This window comes from Bombina bombina, chromosome 6 (assembly GCF_027579735.1).
Source record: "Bombina bombina isolate aBomBom1 chromosome 6, aBomBom1.pri, whole genome shotgun sequence".
Lineage (NCBI taxonomy): Eukaryota > Metazoa > Chordata > Amphibia > Anura > Bombinatoridae > Bombina > Bombina bombina.
The window spans coordinates 190,141,791-190,156,952 of NC_069504.1; the positions used below are offsets into that span (position 1 = coordinate 190,141,791).

General features: G+C 34.4%; 1 protein-coding gene across 1 annotated transcript in view; it reads left to right on the top strand.

Annotated features, from left to right (window-relative positions):
• The first annotated feature begins 2,718 nt into the window (after positions 1 to 2,718).
• Positions 2,719 to 15,162, top strand: part of PPP1R3A (protein phosphatase 1 regulatory subunit 3A) — a 125,147-nt gene continuing 112,703 nt past the window's right edge. Inside the window, exon 1 of the mRNA XM_053716715.1 lies at positions 2,719 to 3,579. Coding sequence (XP_053572690.1) covers positions 2,744 to 3,579 — 836 coding nt within the window. The 5' untranslated portion in view covers positions 2,719 to 2,743. The remainder of the gene's footprint in view (positions 3,580 to 15,162) is intronic.

Here is a 15,162-nt window from a genome sequence, read left to right on the forward strand (position 1 = left end):
CATTAGTTAGAAATAACGATTCAGTCCATAATAAAGATTCAGTCCGACATTAATAATAATTCGGTAACAGTTTTGAATGCATCCGAATTTAAAAATTTTGAACGACACAAATAAATTCTGAAACCGAATTACTGACACATACCAAATTATTCCGAATGTCTCGAACAGAATTTTTTTACGACCCGAATTGAAACGAAATGAAGCAAAACAAATTTTTCGATCACGCACAAGTCTACTTTTAAGTGATTTAATGGGACATGAAACCCAAATTTTTTCTTTCATGATTCAGATAGAACATGCAGTTTTAAGCAACTTTCCAAATTACTCCTATTCTCACATTTTCTTCGTTCTCTTGGTATCTTTATTTCAAAAGCAGGAATGTAAGCTTAGGAGCCGGCCCATTTTTTATTCAGCATCCTAGGTAGCTCTTGATGATTGGTCGCTAAGTTCGAATAAAGATACCAAGAGAACGAAGAAAAATTGATAATACGAGTAATTTAGAAAGTGGCTTAAGATTGCATGCTCTATCAGAATCATGAGATAAAAAAAAATTGGGTTTCATATCCCTTTAAAATTTGGGTGTCCCAGTTACAAACTTTATAAATGCTGCTTCTTCAACAAAGGATACCAAGGGAGCAAAACAAATTTGATAATAGAAGTAAATTGGAAAGTTGTTTAAAATGTTATGATCTATCCGAATCATGAAAGAAAAATGTTGGGTTTTATGTCGCTTGGAGCTTTCTGGCAAATACATAAAACATTCTTCTCACCTGCTGAACTGATAGGACTAACTTTAATATAACTCAAAGCACACATTTAAGCAGTCATAATTTACCGTATGTGCATTGATTTTTCTTTAAAATGATAAAATAGTTAAACATGATCATAGTTCTTGAAATGACAAATGTAATTCATAAGGACTGCACTGCTTCTGGCTTGTATTTCAGGTAGGATTTATTTATTTTAATATAAACCAAATGGAGTGCTGTGATTTTTTTGCTAATGCTTACTACAAAAAACTTTGTAAAACCTAAATTAAAAGGTACCTAATGCAAACTTATTGACAATGGTAAGTTTTTGACAATACCTAAACAGATTCAAAGCAAAATGGATAACAGCCCATCAGCTGCAGTCCCCTCTCCTAAAGAGAACCATCCACTTAAGGCAGAGCTTTCCAAACTTTTCATGTTGGGGACACACTTTTTAGACCTACATCATTTCACGACACAGTAATTCAGTTGTTTTAGCAAAAAGGAGGTTAAACGAACTTGTTTTAAGAGATACGATATATTCTTGTATGTGCAAGAATAACACCAATAGCTACTTACTATTTTAATGGAATGTATGAGGTTGATGGGATGAACACAGTTTCTGAATATTTGGTGGAATGTTAGATAAAGACACTCGCATTTCATCATCAAGCATTTTTTAAGCTCCCCCTTCCTATCCATATATCAAGAGCAGCAGCAGCAATGCACTACTGGGAGCTAGCTGCAAAAAAAAAACCCACACTGACTTCAGCTCAGCGTTTAAGCTGCCGCCCTCAGAGCTCAGTGAGTCTGATTGACTACTGCCCGCGCTGCAAACACACTGCTGTCCCACTCACTGACTACACATGCAGTCACGAGCCGATTAAGGAGACTACACATGCAGTCACAAGCCAATTAAGGAGACTACACGTGCAGCCAGGAGCCGCCAATGGCAATAGTTTCAGTTCCCACTGAGCTGCGCCAATAGGTTAAGATGATCTGTGACTCACTAGGTATCAATCACTTGTCAACCATGTGATATGCGTAGCAGGCAGGCGGAAAGGCAGAAACCAAAAAAAAAAAAAAAAAATTAAATTTAAATAAATTAGTGCTGAAGCAGGGACACACCTACACACTGCTGCCAACACACTAGTGTGTCCCGACACACAGTTTGGAAAGCACTGACTTAAGGGCTATATGTTCTCTCTGTATCAAGCTGTCACTATGATTATACTTGAGAGTTATCATTCAGCATGTGCAACAAGTAGGAGCACATTTCTAAAGGAAATAAAGAAAATCTATTAATACTAGTAAGACATTTTGTTGCATTTAGGATCTATAGTATTTGAAATCCTGAATTTAGTAATATTGTAGTAAGTTTAGATGTCCCACACTGGCATTATAGCATGGATTTACAGTCTCTGATGCACTAAATGAATTAGTGCAAATATGTATTCTGTTTTGTTTTTTTAAGCTGCTAATTACACTTGATCTTTCCCCATAAAACTATGTAGTAGGTTCTAATGCAGTTGAAAGTCTTATCACAGAATATACCTACGAAAAGCATTTATAAATTATTTTATATAGAATATTCAGTTAGAATGGGATTTGCCTCTTAATTTGCACTATAATAAAATATATCCACTGAAACGAAGGTGCATTATTTAAAACCACATTTGTATGTCATTGTCATAAAAAAATATCTTAAACAAAATATGGCTATAAATCTAGAGTTACATTTCAGATAACTTGTTTTTATCATTACATTGTAATCTATAGCTTAATAAAAGAGAACGTATGGGGGGAAAAATGGGACATTTACAATAAAACTACTTGCTATGCTTTTAAAACAGTGACACTAAGGGTATCAGATTTAAAACCTTTAGGGAGAAGGCCAGCATAGTTTGCAAGCCACCATGCTTATTAATAGGCTTGACTCCCCTTTGCAATGTCATCTGTAACATTAATCCTGATCCTGACTTTCAGTGTCTCAAATGTCATTTGCCAGTAGCTGCACTGATCTTGTGCTGTGTACAACAGAGAGCCCAATGGAGACTTTTGAAGAAAACAACCTAAATAAAAGTAATTTATTAGAACCTCCAACCACAGGTGATTCCTCTGTCGATGAAGAGGATGTAAGAGCCACTATAAAGCCACGCTTCTCTCCACTTCCAAGAAGACGGAGTTCTGTGTCTTCAGATGAAGGAGACTTGGAGCCCCCAACAACTATAGCAAGAAAGGTTTCCTTTGCAGATGCTTTTGGTTTTGATCTGGTTTCTGTTAAAGAGTTTGACACATGGGATCTGCCAACTGTATCACAACCTCCTGTTTATGAAAAAGAAAGTATCCCAGTTGTGGAATACGTTTTATCCCCAACCTTTCCATTGCCTTCAAGTTATAGCATTACAGAAAAATTGCGCACAAAAAAGGTGATACTAGAATCATTGGACTCTCTGCCAGGGGTAACTACCGTGAAAGGAATTATTCGAGTTCTTAATTTGTCTTTTGAAAAACAAGTATATGTGCGAACATCCCTTGATGAATGGCAGCATTTTTATGATTTCATAGCAGAATATATTCCTGACTCTTGCAATGGCGACACAGATCAATTTTTCTTCCATATTGCATTGGTACCTCCATATCAGAAAGATGGAGCCAAAGTTGAATTCTGCATATGCTATGAAACACCGCTTGGCACATTTTGGGATAACAATGATGGACAAAATTATATACTGACATGTCAAAAGAAACAGCAGGTGGCGGAGATTAATAAACAAATGGAAGAGGCAGCAGAGAGACTGAAAAAAAGTTGTCTGAAGTCAGCATCAAGGTGAGTCTATCAATCTCACTGATCTCGCTCACTGCAAGGGAAGTCAAAGGTGTTAGGTTTAAAACCTTTTTTTGGTTTGTTAGCATTAGTTTTAAGGACCCATAAATACAGTAGATTTGCATAATTATCAAATACATAATAAAAAGACAATAGAATAGCACGTAGTTAGAACTTCAAATGAGTAGTAGATTTTTTTTATGTCTATTTCCACTCCCCTGTATCATGTGACAGCCATCAGCCAATCACACATGCATATACGTATATTCTGTAAATTCTGCACATGCTCAGTATGAGTTGGTGACTCAAAAAGAGTAAATATAAAAAGACTGTGCACATTTTGTTAATGGAATTAAATTGGAAAGTTGTTTAAAATTGCATGCTCTATCTGAATCATGAAAGTTTCATTTTGACTTGAGAGTCCCATTAAGCTTTGCATGTTACATTACTTGTATTTTTAAGTAAATGTTTCCTTTTTTTAATATTCACACAAGGTTGATCATACATTAACATTCAGAAAGATAGATATGAAAATGAAATGTTTCTATTTTAAAAGTATGTTTATAAATAACACAGACAACATTTATTAACCTTGTCATAATTTCATCAGCATATAAATATATATAACTCAAAATATGTAAAATGTAGTCAATGAAAAAGAATATAGGGGTCATCAAAACACTTTAGAATAATGTATCTAATGATTATCAATCAAAAAACTATTAAAGTCTAAGAGTTGTTTTGTAGATAAATAAGTTGATACATTTTTCTGAAGGATTGTAATTGACCCCATACTTACACACCAAGGTACATACAGTATATGGCTTCAAATAATGTTGAACAATATACTTTACATCTACTTGCTGCCTACTATGAAATCACTAAACCATCTAAAAAAAATTCAAAGAATGTATTTGAAATAACACATATAGAAATAGTGAACAAAAACAAATGTTGGGACTTGGGGGCCGATTTACCAATGTCTGGCAGACATGATACGCTGTAGTTCTGGTGAACTGCTTGTGCAATCGGCAGCTAGCAGGGTGTGTCAATCAACCGGACCGTATAGGATTGTATAGGATTGGTTGGATTGATGTCCGTAGCCTCAGAGGCAGCGGACCAGTTAAGGAGCAGTGGTCTTAAGACCGTTGCTTCATAAAGTCTGTTTCCGGCGAGCCTGAAGGCTTGTGTGGAAACAGGGACATCAGGGGCAATTCGACCCCTAATAAATCGGCTCCAGTGTGTCAGTGTTGTGATATAGTAAAGTATATGTTCACTCAAATAACATAATAGTCTTTGTGATGATAAAATTCTTTCTATAGGCAATTTAGCTCCTGATCAAGGTGGTGTTCCCCAAAATCTGTTGGATCGCTTTTACCAATTTTGATTTTATCCCCATATTTCTCTGCCCCAGGTGCTCATTTGCGTAAAAAAAAGACATTATTGTCACTACAACAGATTATGGCAATATAATCTGTTCAAGTGCAGTACAGACATGAATATTACTGTAACGCAATATATTCTACTGTGCAATTATGCAAAAAATGCATTTGAGAACGTAACCAAAACATATACTGAAAGATATAAAGAGAGAGTCAGAGGTCTTGTCTTCATGAGGCCTTACAATCAAGCCAGTTTTTTTATGGTTTACGATGACAGAGACAAAAGGAAGAGGTGTTCATAGAGAGGATGAAATGAAGAATAAGCTTATTATGTAAAGTGGCTGTTATATGACTCCAAATATATGTGTTTTTGTTTTTGTTAGTATGAAAAGTGACACAGGCACTGTGTATTTGTTTGTGTGTGTGTTTGTGTCTGTTTGTGCTTATGTAACCCTGCTCTAAAGTAAATGAATATTTTAGGAAAAAAATGTAAACTCCACCAAGGCATTTAGTTCTTATTAAAGTATTAGAATCATTATTTTAAACTAATGACATGAGCATATGTATTAGATGAGTGTTGTAAATATTGCTTAATGTCACAATTTATTAAAAAAAAAACAATGTATTTATGAATAAGTAATTGTAGAGTTAAACTTTTACCAATCTAATATTTCAAGTACCCCTGGAAGGATAGAAATACTTTTGTTACACATTGTTACAGATACTATTGTGTTCTGACATTGGAAAATTAGTTATGCTAATCTTTATTTAACAAAGACTGTAATTTGTTTGACTTTATCCACAATTTACTGACACTTTGAGGTGTCGCTTAATTTTAGAAAAATAAACTATGGGTGTCACAGGCTAACTGGTTTAAAACTAGTTGCTCGGTTAGCTGTTTAAATCAGAAATCCATTAATAAAGTCTTACTCTAAAACAGAGTTATGTTAAAGGGCTACAGTAATATTTTTTTTTATATATTTAAAGAGCAACATTTAAGTATAAATATTATCAGGAAGAACTTTTCAGCCAATAATCATTGTCAGGAAGTACTATTAGCCAATCATTAGCAGGAAGTAGTTATCAGCCAGTGAGCTTTATTAGGGATTGCACAACTGATATTGCTATAATTGATTAAATTTAAAATTAAACAGTTTTGAGTACAATGCCAGTTTGATATACTTTTAATTATTTTTAGTTTACAATTTCAATAAGTGTTATTGTTTTCAGATATACTTGGTGATTTATAACTTTTGTTTTCTGTTTGCTACCAATGACTCAGAACCTAAATAACTGCTATCCTTTTGTTTGACATATACTAGAAAATGTCAGATGAAGTCTACTTCCACATAAGTACAAGCAAATTTTGTCTCAGACAAGCACACACAGTGCAATACTACAAACATTTAACCATTTATTTATCCATTTTATGAAATAATCACAAACAATAATAGATATACTGTGTCTGGCAAGGGATAATAAACACCAAAAATGTTATTGTTTAAAAAGATAGATCATCCCTATACCATTCCCCAGTTTTGCATAACCAACACTGTTATAGAATTATACTTTTTCTGTAATTACCCTGTATCTAAGCTTCTGCAGACAGACTTGTATTACAGGAAATTATTGTTGGCTCTTAAATAACTCCACGAACATGAGCACAATGTTATTTATATGAAACACATGAACTAACACCCTCTAGCTGTGAAAAACTGCCACATGCATTTAGATAAGAGGCGGCCTTCAAGGGCTTAGAAACATATGAGCCTACCTAGGTTTAGCTTTCAACTAAGAATACCAAGAGAACAAAGCAACATTGATTATGAAAGTAAATGAGAAAGTTGTTTAAAACTGTGGGCCCTATCTGAATCATGAAAGTTTAATTTGGACTTTACTATCCCTTTAATGAGCACTGTGTCAAAACAATATTATAATGTTATCTTTTGCATTCATTTTGAAAATAAAAAACAAATGCTTGTATAATAATAATAATGAAGGCTGAACATCAGATTGGACTCCTAGCCCTGCAGCCATTATGTTAAGCACATATCCACATCAGACCTTTGGCCCTACAGCCCATCTCTCACCCTTTAGCCATAATTAGTCTAAGTTACCTGCCCCTAAAGTTCCTCTGGCAGCCCCTAACCTTAATTTCCCCCAAGCCTCCCCACCTGCTGTCTATTGCTTTGGGTTTCTAGCTTGTAGTGCTTTGTTCCTTAAGAACTGCGCATGGAACCTGTGTGAGAGAAGTGAAGAGAAGGATAACACTTGACCTGGCTGCTTCCCCCCCACCCCCCAGAAATTTGACAGGGCTGGAACCAAAGGGTGTACGTGTCAGTCCACAGTGCACCACTGTTAAAAATGACTCTGAGTGTGACACTCGGCACATGTGACAAAAGTTGCTCACCACTGAGCTATACAATAATTTTAAACTTAAATGGACATGAAAGTCAAAATTAAACTTTCATAGTTCAGGTAGAGGATGCGATTTTAAGAGATTTCGTAATTTATTTATTATAAAATTGACTTTGTTCTATTAGCATCCTTTGTTGAAAAGAAGCAGCAATGCTCTACTGGGCGCTAGCTGTTGGTGACTATTCACATATGCCTCTTTTCATTGGCTCACCAGATGTGTTCAGATGGCTCCCAGTAGCACATTGCTGCTCTGGAGTGGACTTTAGTAAGCGATAGTGCAATAATAAAATGCTTTGACACATTAGAGTGTCTTCTTTTTTAACTTTTATGTCTGTTTAAAGGGGCATTAAACACTAAATAAATGCTAGATAGAATGATGCAGTCCAAGAAAAGAAAAGCTACATTTTTTTAAGTTTCATTCGTTTTTTTTTTATTTAATGGCAAAATAAGTGTATAATGTTTTAGTGTCTATAAAACAATGGGAGCTGCCATGTTGTAACTAAGGTTACTTTATCTGATGTGGCCATTAAGGACAGTTGTAAATAAGTCACTAGAGTGTGCAGCCAATGGTATTACAGGAAAAGGGGGCAAAATAAATATTGAAAATATATTCCAGAGTTTTTATATATATATATATATATATATATATATATATACACACAGGTGGCCCTCGGTTTACAACGGTTCAATTTACACCATTTCAGAATAACAACCTTTTTTCCCAGTCATGTGACTGCTATTGAAAAGCATTGAGAAGCAGTGCATTGATTAAAATAGCCATTACGTGGAACTTCTGTTTACAGGCAAGCCTAAAGGCTCGCCAGAAATACGGGGCATCAAACTCCATACGGAGCTTGATAAATCAGCCCCTGTGTCTAAGTAATTATGTCTTTGCTTAAAGGGACATGAAACCCCAAAATGTTTTACATGATTCTGATAGAGCATATCTTTTCAAACAATTTTCCAATTTACTTTTATTATCTAATTTGCTTTGTTCACTTGGTATTTTTTGTTGAAAAGCATATTTAGGTAGGCACAGGAGCTGGTGATTGGTTGCTGTACATATATACCTCTTATCATTGGCTTACCGATGTGCTCAGCTAGCTCCCAATAGTGCATTACTGCTCCTTCAATAAACCTTACGAAGAGTATGAAGCAAAATTGATAAAAGAACTAAAAAAGGAAAGTTGTTTACAATTGTATGTTCAGTAGCATATCTTCTCAGCAGAGGGCCCTGGTGCAGAAATGTTTGGGGGTCCCCCATAGGTAACTCAGTATTAAGCAATAGCAATAATATACATGCTGCTCTGTATAATAATTGTGAGGATAGACAGACAGATAGATAGATAGATAGATAGATAGATAATAGGTAGATGATAGATAGATGATAGACATAGATAGATAGATAGATAGATAGATAGATAGATAGGTAGATAGATAGATAATAGGTAGATGATAGATGATAGATAGATAGATAGATAGATAGATAGATAGATAATAGGTAGATGATAGATAGATGATAGATAGATATAGATAGATAGATAGATAGATAGATAGGTAGATAGATAGATGATAGACAGATGATAGATAGAAGATAGATAGATAGATAGATAGATAGATAGATAGACAGACAGATAGATAGATGATAGGTAGATGATAGATAGATAGATAGATAGACAGACAGACAGATAGATAGATGATAGGTAGATGATAGATAGATAGATAGATAGATAGATAGATAGATAGATAGATAGACAGATAGATAGATAGATGATAGGTAGATGATAGATAGATAGATAGATAGATAGATAATAGGTAGATGATAGATAGATGATAGATAGATATAGATAGATAGATAGATAGATAGACAGATAGATAGATGATAGGTAGATGATAGGTAGATAGATAGATAGATAGATAGATAGATAGGTAGATAGATAGATGATAGGTAGATGATATATAGAAGATAGATAGATAGATAGATAGATAGATAGATAGATAGATAGATAGATAGAGAGAGAGAAAGATCTGCAACCTGCAGTAAAAACGGCTCAACTGCATTAGGATTCCTCCCATTCTGCACACACCTATGTATAGACTAGCTGCTATAGCTGCTATGACCCCCCCACCCCACCCCACACACACAGCACTCAGGCCCTGATACACAGTGACACTGAAACATTATTAAACTTCAAAGTCAAATCTATTCCCCATCAGTAAAACATTGTTTTTGCTAGATAAATTATACCAGCCAAGTATGCGTGACAGTTCAAATGTTATTATTGGCAGATCACATCAAGCTTTTAAAATCTCAGCCTTGCGTAGCTAATTTGGCACTGTAAATGATAATAATAATAATGATGATCTATAATCTAGCAAGAATAAAATTAGTATAGGATAAAATAGATTTACTGTTGATGTACTTGCCCTTTATATTCCAAATGTTAAACACTTGCAAACCAATTTACAGTTAGTGAATATAAACAGTGCCAATGGCAGAAGGGTGTTTTTACTCTGTCAGTTTCTAAACTCAAACCAGTTTGTTAAATCTTATAATTTATTTACTTCTTTACTTTTAAATGTTGGAACATATTTCTGAGACAATTAAAATGATAACAATACATCATAATAAATTCTAGCATTAATAAGGACCATGCAAACAAATGTAGGCTGCTACCTAGGCGTTAATTTTGTCAGTGAGGCTCCTTCCTGGTTAAAGGATCAGTAAAGACAGACGATTTGCATAATCAATAAATGCATGATGATAACATGACAAAGCAATAGCACATCGTCTGAACTTCAAATAAGTAGTAGATTTTTTTTCTGACAAATTTCAAAGTTATGTTTATTTTTTCACTCCCACTGCATCATGTGACAGCCACCTGCCAATCACAAATGCACATATACGTATATTCTATGAATTCTTGCACATGCTCAGTAGGAGCTGGTGACTCAAATACTGTAAATATAAAAAGACTGTGCATATTTTGTGAATGGATGTAAACTGAAAAGTTGTTTAAAATTGCATGCTGTATCTGAATCATGAAAGTTTCATTTTGACTTGAGTGTCCCTTAAACCAAGTTCTAGCACTATGCAATGCACTCTTACATTATATGTTCTGTCTGTTGGATACCTATTACAGCAAGTTACAAGCTGTATTGAAAAATGGTCTGTTCACTAAGGGGTTTATTCTAGTGGAGTTATCGCTCTAGCGGTAGTGTAAAATACCGCTTCACTTGCAATCTAACCCTAAATGGGTTAGATCTGCAGCAGGTAACTTGCATTTTGGACACTTATCAAAATTGGGATTTCCCCATGAAGTCCCTTAGTTCTCCTGGTATTGTTTGTTAAAGAGTAATCCTAGGTGAGCTTAAAAGTGTGCACATGTCCTTAGCCAACAGGAAAGTGTTTGCAAAAATGCTTAAAATTATTTTATACATAATTGCAAATTCTGCTGTTATAGAGTGTTTGTAGCATTATGTCATCTGTGTATGCAACTATGTATAACATTGCTATAAACATTGTTGCAGACACTGCTGCCAGATGTCTAAGGACACATGCACACTCCTGATCTCACCTATGATTTCTCTTTACCAAAGGATACTAAGAGAACTAAGTAAATTGGAAAGTACTTTAAAATTACACGCTCTATCCAACTGGTATAAGTTTAATTTTGACTTAAAACCTCTACCAATATATATATATATATATATATATATATATATATATATATATATATATATATATATGTATAGAGATAGGAGAAAAATGCGCAAAATACACCTTCAGACCGGTATAAAGTAAAAAATTTAAAAACAGAAAAACCGTAGCACGGTAGATAGACATTTAAAATCACATCAGTGTGGACAGGAACGTTGCATACATGTTTCGTGCCTGCGCACTTGATCACTGCATAGGTAATTACCTGTGCACACCTCCTTTTTAAAGGGACAAACTCCCTTGATATGTTAAAGAGACAGTATCTGCATAAATATTGGTGTACTATATTTGTTACAATAAACTTGTGACAAATATACATTTTAGTAAATTCATTTTAATCATGTGATATTATTTCTTGTATATATATCTCAAATAATACATTTATTAATTTAGACCTACTAAGGAAAAAATAATTGAATAGAAAAAAACAAACAGAAAATGTAAAACGTATTTCTGTAAAAACTCCTATGTTACATTGACACCTAACTGTAATTGATAGCTGAGAAAAAAAAATATATAGTAAATATAATATTAGGAGAAGGACACATATTAACTCATGTAAATGTGTCAAGATCTCTCCTAATATTTAGGCCATGTGGAATGGTAGTTTTAAGAACAAACATCCAGTAAATTTCTCTTTTATTTAGTTTGTTCTCTCTACTACCTCCTCTTTTCCAAACAGGAACATGATCTATACCTTGAATGGTCAGTTTAGAAATGTCTGAATTGTGACATTCCCTACAGTGTCTTGCTACTGGGGTATCAGAATCTATATCTTCCAGTGACCTAAGGTGTTCTAGAAATCTATCCTTCAAAGAACGTTTAGTTTTTCCTGTGTACTGTTTGCCACATTGTTGGCAAGTTAATAGATACACAATATGAGTACTGGAGCAATTTATATAATATTTAATACTATGCTCTTGGTCTGTAGAATTGGATTTAAATTTTGGTCCTTCCAAGACATGACTACACGTCTTACAAACTGGGCGTCTACATTTATAGAACCCTATCTTTTTAGGTAACCATGTCTGTTTAGAACCTTGTGGAAGATCAGAAGGAGACAATGTATTCCCCAAAGTTTTTCCTCTTCTGGTGACATAATCACACCCTTGATGTAATATTTGTTTTATTATTAGGTCTGTATCCAATATGTGTAAAGAATCTTTGATAATATTACATATCTTGTGATAATCATTGCTATATGTTGTTATGATCTTCGGTTTGTTCATTTGTTTAGTCTTTCTATTTAGATGTTTGTATTTGAGTAAATTATCTCTAGGTGTTAAATCTACCTCATGTTTTATCTTCTTTAGAAGATCTGTCTTATAGCCTCGTTCAGTCAATCGTGTAGTGATTATTTGTGCCTGTTCTTGATACATTTCTTCAGTGGAGCAGTTCCTTTTGGCTCTAATATATTCCCCTTTTGGGATTCCTTTGATTACATGTCTAGGATGACATGAGTTGTATTCTAATGTCGTGTTTCCTGATGTAATTTTCCTATATAATGTAGTATTTATCACTCCAGTAACATTATCACTTATGATCTCTAAATCTAGAAATTTAATACTATGTGGATTGACTTCTCCTGTGAATGAGATACCACATTCATTGTGATTCAGGAATTTTAGAAACTGTTCAGCCTCTTCATCACTGCCATCAAAAATAAAAAACAGATCGTCTATATAACGATAATACTGAACGATCTTGTCCTTGAAGGGATTTCCATCCGCAAAGACATGGGACAGCTCCCACCATGCCATAAAAAAGATTGGCATAGGAAGGGGCAAATTTTGCCCCCATGGCTGTCCCACGTCTTTGCAGATAGAAATCCCTCCCAAACATAAAAAAATTATGCGTTAAAAGATATTCAATGCCCATAAGTAGAAAATGCTTCACTATGGGCTCAAATTTCCCAAAAAGGTCAAACATGTTATCCATAGCCACCATGCCTTTTGTATGTGTAATAGAGGTGTACAAAGAAGACACATCCACTACACAAAATTTGTATGTTTCTTTCTACTTCGTTTGTTTTAACTTGTTTAATAAATCGGTAGTGTCTTGGATGTAGCTTGGTATCTGTTTGACCAAAGGCTGCAAAAATGTGTCTATTAGTTCTGAAAGCGGTTCATTGAGGGAATCTATTCCCACAATGATGGGACACCCTGGAGGACAGTCCATGCTTTTATGTATTTTTGGAAACATATGAAATATTGGTGTAACTGGATGTTGTGGAATCAAGTTTTCACTTATTTCTATGTCTACAATGTTATTGTGCTTCAATACTTGTATTATTTTAAGTAATTCCTTCCTGTAGGATGGAGTTGGATTTTCCTTTAGTTTAATATATACTTCATTATCAGACAGTTGTCTTACTGCCTCTGCTACATAATCAGTGGTATTAAGCACAACAACATTGCCGCCCTTGTCGGATGGCCTTATTGTGATATTGGCATTATTTTCCAATTGTTTGAGTGCTAGTCTTTCTTTATTAGTTAAGTTAAATGATATGTAATGTCGATTTTTAGTTACTTTTTCATGTAATGCCCTCAATTTATCCTCTACAGTTTTTTGAAATACCTCTATCGCTTTTGTTCTGGTATGTACCGGATAAAAGTAACTCTTCTTTTTACATTTTTCAAAATTAGGTTTACTTAAATCCTGACTGATAGAGGGATCTATACTATTATCACGTGACATTTGCTGTAAATCCACAACAGTACACCAATCCTGGAAAGACATAGTGTTAGAGGCAATATCATCAGGATTATCATGAACATTAGTGTCTAAGTCTTGTGCCGACAAGTCTCTAGTGCCAAAGAAATGTTTACGCAATGTGATCTTGCGAACAAATTGGTTGACGTCAAGAATGGTTTCAAATAGATTAAATTGACTTGTCAGCACAAAACTGAGACCTTTAGACAGCAACCTTAATTCAGATTCATTAAGTAAATATTTTGAGAAATTGATGACACATTATTATTATTCATGCATATTTCAGATCTTTCTGTCCTTGTGATCTCGTTAGGTATGTTGTCTGTGCCTTTTGCTTCTTCTTGGTACGGGCCTGGTACTGTTTGTAACCTCCTTCCTTTGTTGACTCTGCCCCTTGTCCCTCTGTGGGTTTTTTTCTTGCTGGTTTTCTTGAGGACACTTCGTTTTTTGACTGTGTAGTTATAACCTCTGTTACTTCCTCTGGCTCTAGATCTTGTAGAACTGCCGGAATATCTGTTTCATTGTCTGATGAATCTACTTCATATTCTGTGTCAGAGAAAGTCACTGTTTTGCCAGATTTTGGATTAAATTTCTGTTTCTTAATTCTATTGTAACTCCTGATTTTATAGGTAGAATTATCATGTGTCCATTTGTATACCTGATTGGCCTCATAATCTCTTCTGTCTCGCACCATTTTGCGAGACTTAAATAGCCACAATTCCTTTTTGAATGTGTTCATATTTGTTTTAAACTGCATGTCATAACTGTTACATTTGTCATCCCCTTGAACTGCTTTTAATTTACCTTGTATATCCTTCATTTCTTTAATTAAGTCTGTTCTTTGTCTTTCCTTATATTCTATAAGCAAGTTCATGAGCGCAAATGAACACATATCCAAAATTCTATTCCATTTGTTAATAAAGTCCATGTCATTGACAATAAAGGAAGGAAACTTCCTAATGCGGAGTCCTCTGGGAATGCGTTTGTCTTTAAGATACATAGAGAATGATTTGATGTCCAACTCTAATTTAATATCCCTTTTTCTGAGGGCATCGATTTCAAAAAATAGATTGTCAATAGTTAAGATCAAATCATCTAAAGTATCGTTTTCTCCCTCCTTAAAGTCACTTAATACATAAGAATTTTCCTCTGTTTCTTCCATATTGTACACCAATAAGTATGCAAAAAATACTATGTGCTACGGTTATGTCAAAACAATGAATATATGACTCACCTCCTCTTCAGCCGTATAGATCGATATCCGTATGTGTGCTATTATCTTCAGTTGGAACAGCTGTATATACTCCTGGCGGTATAACTATTTCTCAGTTACCGGCTTAGATATGTGAACAC